General features: G+C 40.9%; 1 protein-coding gene across 1 annotated transcript; it reads right to left on the reverse strand.

Annotated features, from left to right (window-relative positions):
* Positions 1–5,183: 5,183 nt before the first annotated feature.
* Positions 5,184–12,776, reverse strand: hoxc11a (homeobox C11a). Its single transcript, XM_063208163.1, has 2 exons — positions 7,590–12,776; positions 5,184–6,193 (listed from the first exon to the last, which is right to left on the reverse strand). The coding sequence occupies exons 1-2, from the start codon at positions 8,278–8,280 to the stop codon at positions 5,961–5,963; spliced, it is 924 nt and encodes a 307-aa protein (XP_063064233.1). The 5' UTR covers positions 8,281–12,776; the 3' UTR covers positions 5,184–5,960.
* Between the last annotated feature and the right edge of the window lie 29 nt (positions 12,777–12,805).

Raw genomic sequence — 12,805 nt, forward strand, 5'->3', positions numbered from 1 at the left:
GTAGCACAGCTCACCTTACAGTCGGCAATAGCCTATTTGTTGCATTTATATGAATCTATGGCAAGCTAAACAATTCGTCGGCTGTGTGTACAGCTCTCCTTCCATATAAGCCGTAGCTACTGATATTAATTTGTGTGTTCTGCTTAAGAGATGTTAAGATATGTAGACCTGCTTCAAAAATACGAGTTACCTGTCGCATAATTGGTGTATAGGCCTACTTATTTAGTAGGCTATCTAGTTGTGTAGGATGTACACCGTTTCAACTGAATTTGTGTTTTATTTAGGGTAGGCCTACCTAATTGTTTACCGAAATAAACACAGAATTAAACATAATAACCTACAACTGCCTTTAATTTAATTAAAGATAATTTGGTTGCAGTTTGAGGTAGCCTAGGTCATCTTGCCGAAAAATTCGGCTTCTCAAACGAAGACATATTATGGAAATGTTAAATTAAGGCTATATTACAGACACTTTTGACACTAGCCTACATAGACTAATTAAAAACATCAATGTTACACGTAGATCAAGATTTGATGTAGGCCTATGTATTTTCTTTCTGGAGAATATTAATTTGTCTATTGACTCCCACTACTCGTGGGGTCGCCGATACAGCCAAAACATAATTTCGGAAAGGTAGGCTATCTCTTCGTCGTGGTGTGTTAATATGTTGCCGATATTTCGGCCTAGTATGATGGAAACGAGACCTGTTTCCTTGCAAAATAAATAAATAAAAAAGTTCTTAAATACGCCTTTAGGAGACTTGAACAATAGCCTATGTCTAACATAGCATATAGCCTCTCACACAGACTCTAACAGCGCATATTTACCTAGGCCTACTTGTTAAAAATAAAATAAGAAGGCCTATAGCTACAACTAAATGCCAAATATCATGCATTAGTAGGCTAGCCTATTTGTATGAACTAAATGTGTTTTTTTTTCGTGCGTCGGTTCTGTGGTTTGTTTTGAAGGCCTTGTCCATGGCTTTATCTTTCAGGGGCGCAGACTGAAAGGTCACTGCCAATGACCCGCCGAGGATTTTATTGCATCGATATCATTGGTCGATTCGTCTGTCTGTCAAATGCTTGCATACTGCACCCTGTGTGAACGTGGAAGAAAACAGGGCTATTTCGGGGAATAGTCCGCAATAGCCCGTTTTATCTTTTAGTGGTTGCCAAAGTGTTTTAAAGACACTCACAAAGTAGCACATTTTTATTTACCATATCTGTTTTTTTGCAGGCAAAACACTTTCGGAGATGGACTGAGCTCTGCACCGCTACACTGGAAAACATCTATTTCTCCACCATAATATCAATTTCAATGGGTTATGTGATTTGTGTATGTTAAGTTTGTTAATCAATTGAAGAAATTAAGTGATGAAAACAAAAGGCGTGTTTAAGGCGCATAACCTTATCCGCTTACCATGGCACTCATCTTGGCCCATGAGCCCATCTAAAGTGAACCAGTCGTGTTCCGAACACGGTATTATTTTGTGGCGTGTCTGCATGTCCAGGAAAACAAGTCATTTGATAAGTAGGCCTACATGTCATCAGTGTAATTGTAATTTTCAGAAATTGGAGGCATGTTTTGGAGGGCGTTTTAGCGAATTAATTTTTTTGGTTTGTTTTTAGACCAGTGTCTCTGTCTAAAGTAAAAGTGTTGTTGTTTTTTTTTTGTTTTTTTTTCTTACAATGTTTCCTTTCGAAATAACAGGTGAACGCGATACCACTATCGCCGCAGGTTGCTGTAAAAGTTAATTATTCTAAGAAATAAAATACCCATAATAAGAATTTGGTATGTCTCGTCACTTTTGTCATTGATGTTTAATAGCGGTGTTCGGTTACTATCTGTTTTGTAAGTAGCCTACACCATGAGGACTTGTTGTGTGTCATAATTAACAATCTCTTTGTTTCATTTTAGGCTGATTAAAATAATTAACATAGTTAATGCGATTTAAAAAGACAATATACATCGGCCTATAGTTTGTTAGTCAAAGCACATTGCTCTCTCCTAACTTCGCCCGCGGACTTGAGGCTCGTGAAGACTGTCCAACACACTTGCACATCTCTGTATTTATTTCGTAAGAACGTCTCTCAGGTGCATACTGTACATTTGTTTTGGCCTGCATCAGGGCGGGCTAGACCTGCAGATGGATAGCGAGTGCCATGAAATATCCTTCCAATTTAAAGTAACGAGGTTCAGCTCTTTTTCCCTTCACTAAACACCCTTCCACCCACAGCGCTATTCGGAATTTATAGTCGCTGCATGTAACGTCTTAAATACAATTATAAATCAGAGAGTTGCAGTCGAGAAGCACATCAGCATTATATTAAATTTTAATATTGCGAAAAGACCACAGGAATTAGTACAGAACACCGCCCAGGAGGTTCTTTTATCTCGTAGGCCTACAAACGACCAAGTTGGCTATAGCACTTCTAATGCAAACTTACAAGTAAATTCTTACCCAAAATTGGAAAAAAAAACCAATGTAGCCTATAGTCCTCCATTCGGTTATACACCCCATCGCGTCTTATTTCAACACTACTACAAATGTAGGGAGGAGACTAATCAAGTTGAGAGATTTAATTTATCGCATGTTTTCTTATAAAAAAGAACATAAAAAAAGATGCATCATGGTTATTTTAGAAATTGGTCGATTTCAGATACCGTCTTGTGCAGAAACAATAGGCCTAACAAAATGACTAATACGAAGGCTTCGGAATACGCCACACTAGTAAAATGATATATTAAAATACACATGTATTTCACTAATAAGTGTTTTTCCTTCAGTCAAACGGTGTTATCATCCATAAGCTGTATTCCAGGCCAGAGGCTGACGTTGACGTCTCCTAAGCACCCCGCCATTTTCTTTTCCATGTGCCAAGAGCGCACCCGATGTTTAGTTGATGTTTTCCTGAGTCCAGCATTCCGTTTAGATCACTTCACCAAGAGACCCTCGGTAACACTAAGCAAATAAAAAACAAACACTTCTGCCGCTGCATCTACAACTAGACTTTATATTTATAACAGTCTACAACAAACGTGTGCTTATAAAAGAACGTGGCCGTAGCATACTTCTTTGCGTAAAAGAGAAATCACATGTTGGATAGAACTTTTTGAGGCAACAGCCTCAAAACTTCATTTGTTTAATTGTGCATAATGTTTAGAAAGACTATGCCGTGCTGCGATGGCGACAATACAAAGGCAACGGAACTAGATAGATGGCCTACGTCAGAGAGCCAGGGCCAAGGTTGGTGGGTGTGGCGACTGCAGCGATTCTTCCTTAGCCTTGATCTCTCGCTGCTCCACAACCACGCTCATGTCCGCTTATTTCCAAGAGTACAATGACCGCCTATCTCTGGCTCACCCTCTCTGTCCTTGCTCACCTCTCTATCTACAAACAAGAACTATCAGCCAGAAGAAGGCCTACCAGTAACAAAATATAAAGAAAGAAACGAAGCTGGAACTGGACACAATTACAAAAGACCAAATGTGTTGCTACTGTACAGGCTTGGTACATGCCAAGCTGTATTGCCACTCACACAGCAGTGCACCACGAGAATACCCTCACACCCTGACTCGAATCCCAGATAACATGTATAAAAAACACATTAAAAGTATGCATACATAGCAGCAGCACATTTCCTTCTTTAAAAAGCAAAACCTAAATGAAGTAGCTGCCATGAAAACACCCAAAGCGCTGAACCTGAATGTGAACCTAAAACTGCTCATGCATGAAAATATTACATTTTACAAGGACAATAAATGCTATTTACTGGGCCCGCTGAAGCTGGCAGAGTTACCTGCTGTAGCTTAATTGTACGGGTCAAAGTTGGTTCCCTCTACACATTCCTTGTTCTGTTCCCACTCACTCTCATTGGCTATTTGTCCTCCTCCACACATTTCCTGGCGAAGGGGGCTCCTTGATTCCACTTTATTGCGGTGGGTTAAAGGTGAGGGCCTTGACATTATTGAAGTTCAAAGACAACTTTTTAATTATATTTTTTAACTTAATACACACGTGTGGGGCTTTTTTGCACACGTGCAAAAACCGCCCAAGCATGCATACATAGTCTACATGCCGGATGAATACACACTAAAAACCTGGAGAAGCTGTGGCATAATTAGTCGTGGGCACACTGCAGGCGTGCATCTGTGCACACACTCTCACTCTCTTCATGACACACACACACACACACACACACACACACACACACACACACACACACACACGCGTGTGCAACGTGGAAACAGAGCCGCGGGCTCATGTAGCCTATGCGTAAACACAAACAGAAAATACAAGTACGCACACAAAATACGCACAGACGCAAACAGTAGGCCTATTAACATTCCACCATATGAAGCTAGGCCTAATGTATTTATGAAGTTTACAAAAAAAGCTGACCGACCTCAAAGTGTTAAGTCACCAAACCTTCGGATATGTTTGAAATAAAAGCACGCATGTGAATTGCACAGCTATCGGCTCTTGGAGCAGAATAGCGGTCACTTTTTACGGTGTTCAGAGTGGGGTTTTCAAACGCTTTACTTTTTTCCCCCTGAACAGCCAGTCTTACTTGTTTGCTATTTACTGCGGAAGTCAACGCCATTCCCACCGAACAGACGGTGCAATTAAGGGGAAAAAAATAGCCATTTAGTGCCTTGGCCTTTATGACGTTGTCTAGACTGCGAGAGTGGCGAGTCCTTTTAGTGAGCACTAAAGCAGGTTGTCGTTTCCCTCTCTGTCTTTCCCCCCACAGAGATTCGCAGCTCAAAATTCAATGTCGCCGGCCTGCTCTATCTCCCTATGTACGCAGGCCTAGAAAACGTGCCAGGCCTACCGACCCCCAATGCTTGTAAGATATCCTATACATGCCTTTAGTATCTTGCATTCTTACTGGCCACGTCTTCGTACATTTTAGCTTCTGCAACAAAATAATTGACACTATTGTGTGCACACGTGTGTGTGCGCGCGCGCCCGCTGTGTGTGTGTGCGTGCGTGTGTGTGTGTGTGTGTGTGTGTGTGTGTGTGTGTGTGTGTGTGTGTGTGTGTGTGTGTGTGTGTGTGTGTGTGTGTGTGTGTGTGTGTGTGTCGCGCGCACTAGCCATGTACAGCATGATCTTTTAAAAACCCACTGGGTCTAAGTTAGCATCAAATTATTTGAAATGACCAAGAACTCATCGTGCATTATTTTACTAATATTTTCGGTTTATTCCTCAATATTCTGACAGATATAGGACACAAACCTAATGTTATCTTTCTCTCCCTCCGCATAACAAGAAAACATCAAGCACGAAGCAAATAATTTAGAAACGAAATTTAAAGCTCTTGTGTTTGCCTCAGCAATATAAAGAAAATAGCAGCAGGGAGAAAGGAAAAGAAATTCGAAATAAACTTATATTTACAGTCACGAATGCACTTTGCATAGTCTCTGTACAAAGACAAAAAACATTACAGATTGTACACGTCACAGTTCTCGATTGCTAAAATGTAAAAAAAATGCATTTTGTGGAAAGGTTCAAGTCCGAAGTCCGAATCGAGTATCTGCAATTATGTTACATATATACAATATTCAAAGACAAATAAAAGGCAGTCGAAGATCCCACAACCGAAAAGGCCGGTTGGTAGTATATATAATTAAACATGTTGTGTGTGGTATGCACAATAAAACAAAGATTTTAGAGGGGAGGGGGTTTACACGTAACATATGAACAGGCGAGACAATAACCTAAGATGGACTAATACAGCAAACATTAAATAATTTGGAAATGCACTTACAATGCAATCACGGACAGCTATTCTTTTATGCTACTGACAAATAAATGCACTAGTTTGATGTTGCTGCAAAAGTCATCATTGTAAATACAGACAACTCTTTCTTGGCTGGTGGAGAAATGGCCTAGTCACATACCACAGTAATAACAATACAAGTGACATACACAAGTACCCAGCGAAAGTGTTCAGTTATAACAAGGGATTTCCCGAGAAGTATTGCAAGCGATCTCTGCTTAGCTTCTTTTCTTTCATTCGACGATTCTGAAACCAGATTTTAACCTGTCTATCTGTGAGATTTAACATCCTAGAAAGCTGCAGCCGTTTCTCCTTGTTGATATAAACATTAAAGAAAAACTCTCGTTCCAGTTCTCGAATCTGAAATTTGGAGTATGGGCATCTCTTCTTCCTCGTGCGCGGGGTACCTGCAAGCAAATGAGAAATGGGTACAAATGAGTAGAATCTTAATATGCAAATGTGAGCATTCAGTATGTACACGACATTTTTTGTTCAGGTCTAAACTACGAAAACGTGCCTTTGGCACTCTTGCATCATTATCATTCATCTGCATACCCAATAACCACTTCAGTTCGACGCATATCCTCCAGGTGTTTGGTATTGCTTTCCATGGTTAAACGAATGTTATACGCAATGCCAGGATGCCTGGATGACGACCAAGGCCACATAAAACATATATTCTTCTTTCTGAGTCTGTGTCCAGTGACTGGAGGCAAAATGAGGCATTATGTCTATTTACCAATCACATCCGCATATTCAGCCATCGTACACACCCCAATTACAGCTAGTTTTGAAAGCATAGTATTGTTCAGCTTCTCATCACCCATAAAGAGTAATAATATTAACGGTATCGTTACATATTTACTGGATCAAAGTAAATGTAACGTAACCATGGGCTTAACATGTTGGAGCGACAGCAACTTAGACCTTTTGTTGCACCATACATATTGAAAAGTTTTAATATATATTTGTTTTTACTTAGGCTATTTAATACACAGTTTGGTACATTTCGTTGGAAGGCAAGTGCATGTATAGGCCTATAATTCATGTCAATAGATGATAATTTGACTGACTAAAGAAAGAAAAAGAACATTCATTGCGAGCTGTCTGATGGACATATACACACTCACACGCCCAGTGCTCATTACAGCTGCAAGAAAAACATGACCATAGCCCTGAACATGGAAATGGCGCACTGCAATTCACACCTTTTTCTTTGGACGTAAAGACAAACACGCACGCACACACACATACACACATACACACACACACACACACATACGTTGAAAACAGGGGATGTAAGGCATCGTCCATGATCTGGTCCAACAGTGAGATGGGTGCAGCCATTTAGACTGGGTGACAGGTCCGGCTAGCCATAGCACTACACCTCACAGCCACATCGCAAGTCTTTTGACTATGAGGGATTTGCTAGTTTACATGCTGGCTACTAAAAAGCACATTCACAGGACGCCAAAAGCAATGTTATGCCCAATTGGTTTTTACTCATGACAGCCCAATGAGAAAATCCCTTAAAACACCCAATGCAAGTTCATGATCAAAGTTAGCATTTGTCACAATAGCGCGCTCTTAAAATTTCACAGACTCTAGGATAGCAGCGTCTGTGCATAACATCCCCTTTTTTCAAAGTGCTTTCCCATCGTAAAAATTCTTCTCATTGGAAGAAAGAGCTTTGTAGGTTATAATAAAATCCTTTGAATGCTTATAAAACCCCACATAAAATCTGACCGACAAAACACCGGGCTAGTCCCTTAACCTTTCTGCATTTACAGCTTCGGTACCTACTCGAGTGACTGCTCTTGGTGCCGTTGCCGTCCTTAGTAGCTGACGAGGTACATGAGCTCGAATTAGTGTGTTCCTCTCCATCGGTAGGGTCCTTTTTCTGCTCCTGAGAGCCCGAAACTGTTCCCGGCTGTTGCGGCGCCGAGTCCTGTTTACTCGGCTCAGCCTTTTGTAAACAACTGTCTCCTGACGGCTGGTTGTCCGCTGCACAATACGCCGTTTCGAAAAAACGGTCGAAGCCTTGTGGGAGAACATTATTTTTCCCCACTCCAGAGTAAAACCCGCCGGCAGGGTGGTTGGAGTTCGGGTGGTGCTGGTGGTGGCTATACACACTCTCGTTTTTCATGAGCATTTCTGTCATGGTGGATGGCGGAAGACACTCTCGGTGCACCAAATCCTCTCCCGAATAGCACGATGCATAGTTGCCTCTGTGGTGCCATTTGCTGGACGGGTCCAGTCCATAAGAAACTTCGCGTACTGGTTGTACTTGAGAGAGATTCGTGGAATAAGGGTAGGTGATTTGCCGCGAAGGGGCCTGTGGAAGGAACGACGAGACGGCAGAAAATTCAGGGACATAGTATGTGCAGCTTGGGAGGTAGATGTTAGAGGCGCAGCCCGTTCTGTCCCCAAAGTCGGATGTCCGGTCTTTGCGCGTCTGGGAGCAGAAGTTGCCCAGATTCACCGAGTTAAACATCTTTCCCTCGTACTCGGTACTATAGATAGATGTTTTGGATTCGAGCAGCAGAAGGAGAAAATTTGGGAAGGCGAGATGACGCGCAATCCGTCTAAGTCGCCCCGAGACACGTGATCGAAAGTAGATATTGTCATATATCAATTTGGAACACTTGGATGCGTAGGAGTGGTTCTGCTAGGTAAGATCTAGGAGGTTCAAACGATTAATTTCCAAAACACTGCAGGAGCACTTCGAAAATGAGTAACAGATTTTCGATTTGTTGTTTGAATCACTTTTATGGGGAAGCTGTTTTTTAGTACAGGAATGTGGTAGTGTTTGCATGCTAAGTTGCAGTGATTATGTGATTTAACAGGTAAGACTTTTTATTTCCACTCCAGTGACAAATTAAACAGTAAGAGTAAGTAGATATGAGGTTTACGTACATATTTTTCGAGTTTCAGACTGCAATAGGCCTACAGGAAACACAGACAATGTCTATATTCTTTACTATGACAATGGCCTTGAAATAGCCACCTGACATGTAGCCTTTATCAGAGGGGCTTTTTTTTAAACAGAAATAACATCAGGATAGTACCTTCTTGGTCATAGTTAATGTCATGTTCATTTATGTAACGTTTTACACCAGTACAACTTGGAAGACTATCAAACATATTGCTCCACCCCATATCGACGATTCCGAGGTAGTATTCTGTGATTGTGTGTTAGTGTATATATAGTATACATGTTTGTGCTAACATTTCAACTGCGTAGCAGTATACGACAGTCAGCGTACAAACACCATAGTTAGGCGATGGACGGCGAATTAAAACATTACAAAAAGTGATTCGCTAAGTGATGTCGTAGGCCTACCATGTAGACCAATGTTGACACATTACACACGGTTAACGTTGAACATGATTCGTGTGTTTTTTATTTTCCTGGGGCTTGCTAGACCCTTGATTGGACTGAGAGCAGATGTAGACCTTGAATTTGAGTGTCTTCCAAAATGAAAACATAATTTGCTTCCAACTTTGCTTTGCTTTTTTTCAGTTGAAACGACTATTTTTAAGCATGTTTTCCTAAAACAGCAAAATAAACAATATCAAGCGACAACAAGGACTTGCGCCTTTAGTGTAGCCAAATATGTCTTCGTTCTTTTACGCACGTCGCTTTACCCATCTTTTTCAAAATCAGTACACCCGTTTGATATGCAACAACAGTCCAATGGCCAAGCGCACATCACATCCAGAATAATAAAGGATATCCACCCAGATAAGAGCATTGCACAGAATACATACAGATCCACATCGACTTTCTGTGTGTCCTGTTCACTTTGGCCTTCACAGATGGTCTTGAAATCGAACAAGAGGACTACGGCAGACCACTGTGAATGTTTGAAGCACACATTGAACCACACGTTCAGTAGCCTATCTAACTGACTTTTTTGGAATAATATACAGATATTGCAACTCTCTATAATCTTTTGCAATATTTGTAATACATGAAAAGGCTACACCACTGTGCGCGTCCAGCCTAATCAAGCCCTAATCAACCAATGCCAGGGGGTTATGTGGGAATTTGACAAAATATGACAGATTTGTAGCACAATATGAAGACCTCAAATCCTCTCGACGCATCATTTACATATAACTAAGCTCCAGGCATTGCGCAACGTTATCTTCATGTTTTTTTTTTCCAACAACAAAACCATGATCTGATAACATGGCGCGTTTTCTCCAACATTAAATAACTAATACTATTCCTAGTAATGCCTTATGAGTTTATTTTTGTTTAACACAACAAAGCAATTGGATGTGAAGTGATATATCAACCAAATAAAACTTACCCTAACATTGCACGCATTACTTTCCAGAAATCAGAAATTAGGCGCTTGGACTTTTATTTTTCGAAACACATATTTCGCGTATCACTGATTAAGACAGATATGATACTAAGACAGATATGATGCTAAGACGTCTGTGTCTCACGCCGGTGGCAATGTCATTACTTTGTTTTGATCCCATTTAGACAGATAAAAAGGTTGGCGTGTGAGATGCCTGCGAGATGCCTGCAACCAAGTACAAAGAAAACAGACAGCTGTCCAGACAGCACTTGAATTTGACCACTAAAATCCTTCCAACGTCCACCATAAAAGTGCGAATGGCCGGAGAAAAAGCAAAATCCCTTTGTTCTATAAACAACAAAGAAAGAAATAGAGAGTGAAAAGGGGAAAAGTTATTCAGTAAAGAACCATTCACACCTGCGAATACCCTTTCAAATAAGGATTAAGGATTAATTGATAGAAATGGCACCTCAAACACATCAACGGCACCAACGCAAGACTAACAAAGATAATGTTAGATAGATATAATTAGGAAGTAACTGGGATTTTTCAAAGAACCACGTTCAAATAAAGCTCAAATAAATGAAAAGGCATTGAGAAAATGGTTAAGATCAGCGCATTTGTAAAACTACTAGTTTTCCTCGTGAGAAGAAGGGCTCACGCATTCACGCACCCCACAATCACAGGCAATCCAGTTTTGGGTATCATTAAGTGATCTTAAATAAAATGTATCTCTCTTAGATGAATAATTAAGTAAAACGTGACCAAGTGGATTGATTTGGAGAAATAACTTCAAAGGAGGGCCGTAACATACTGACTACTCAGTATTTTGTGCCTGTAGGCTAATTCATGAGTTTGGCTATTTCTAAATAATATTAATTTCAAGATTCCCTTATTGCATTCAAACTGCAGACTATAGCCTCAAATGTAGACTTGGCACATCTGTACGAGGAAAGTGCAGAAATGGAATACACGCTCCATGCACTCGCCAATGCCTTATTTCTTACACAGCTTGGACATGGCTGAAGGGGTTAATAAGATCCTAATCTACTCGCAGTAGGACCCAGGGGCTCGGTCCTATTGCGCCTTTTCTTGAAATAAGCACAGTTACTTTTGCAAATGGCTGATCTCTACACATCAGGACAATTTGGCGAATTGAAGATTGGTTTTACTTGGATTAGCTAAATATTAGACATCCAAACTTCAGACAGGGTAAAAAAAAACCCTCCCAGAGCCCAAGCAGGCGCAGAAGGAATAGGTGTTGTAAATATTTGCCATTCTCTGCTTACAAACACCACTGTTGGGGGAAGAGGAACCTTTACGACACTGTCTGCGGCATCCAGTCAATGTATTGCAGCCCGTGTCCATAATTACCACCTTAAATCTGCTCTTCACTGTTGTTTTAAAGAATACAGTTCGCTTTAATACGATCGCCCTTCAACACAAGAAGTAAACGCGTGAAGTAAAAGGTCGCTCGATCAGAGTTCATGGTAACCGATCGATTTGGCGTTCTTGCTGATAGCTCTTCTATTTGCAGGAGAGCTCCATCTCTGTAAACTCCGACCAACCTACGACTTTCGTAACTATATGGTTAAGGGAATCACAATCCTTTTCAAAGCTGAACCCATAGACCGCAGTTTACAGTAGGGTTATTCAGTGGCGTCTCGTTTCAAAACGGTCAGAAACCACGGCTAAATATGGGGAGCGTGCGTAATGCCATTACCGTCCCCTCATGGCCTAGATAAATTTAATTGGATGTAAGTACGGCTGTTAAACCCGCTTGTATGAGCTGTGAACAGTTTGGAGCAACAACAAAAATGGCCATAGTTTTTACTGAGGTCTCAGTGTGCACCTAGCCGTGGAGTGTTCGCAAGGGGACCCGCGCCGTATGAAATCTCATTAATTTTGTGGGGCTACACAAGTCTCGTGTGTACATTATCTAGTCACAATACATTCTGATCCAGTTTGAAAAGGATGGTCACCATGAAACGTTTAGCACGGTAGCTGCCAAGTGGACAGAGAGAGAGAGACAGAGAGAGAGAGAGAGAGAGAGAAAGAGGGGCAATTCTATGTCAGACTACCGCTTAATTTCCTCATAATTGAAGACTACTTTTAAAAATTAAATGCACGTGGATGGAGGCTAAACACACGTATCCAGGACGCACTTGTCAATCATATAAGGACATCACTAGGGCGCACGCTTCAAGCACCACTGCTATGCTGGAAATTGTATGTTTGGTATTCCTACTTGCTGCACACACATTGTTGCATCACCTGCTTTATTTTACATCAATGAATAGTTTTAAAATATACCTGGCACTGGGGACAAAGGTGTGTTAAGATCGATGCGTATTGCTAATAAATAAATTAATGTGGTGCCTTTGTGGAGAAGGGGAAATAAAATGTGATGAACCAAAGTACCAATGCATTACATTTTACTTATCTTGTGTGCGCACTTGGAATGTTTACTAATAACAAGACGGCATAGATTGTTGCAACTAAAGACCTATGCTACCTGGTTGTTGTTTTTTTACACACCTTCGACTACATCGCATACATCCAATATTTCCTAGCTAACCTCATTGCAGCCCTTCGACCCTTTTCAGATCAGCAAATATTATCGTTGACCCTTAAAGGAAAATTCAAGAGTGAATTGTTGAAGCAGGTTATCCAAAGGAAAGCGCCGTATAGACGCGCAAATTG

Source organism: Engraulis encrasicolus, chromosome 10, assembly GCF_034702125.1.
Source record: "Engraulis encrasicolus isolate BLACKSEA-1 chromosome 10, IST_EnEncr_1.0, whole genome shotgun sequence".
Classification (NCBI taxonomy): domain Eukaryota; kingdom Metazoa; phylum Chordata; class Actinopteri; order Clupeiformes; family Engraulidae; genus Engraulis; species Engraulis encrasicolus.

Coding starts and splice junctions, on each gene's coding strand:
- hoxc11a (XM_063208163.1), bottom strand. CDS start 8,280: ATGTTTAACTCGGTGAATCTGGGCAACTTCTGCTCCCAGACGCGCAAA. Junction 6,194..7,589: donor CACCAAGAGCAGTCACTCGA/GTAGGTACCGAA, acceptor ATTTGCTTGCAG/GTACCCCGCGCACGAGGAAG.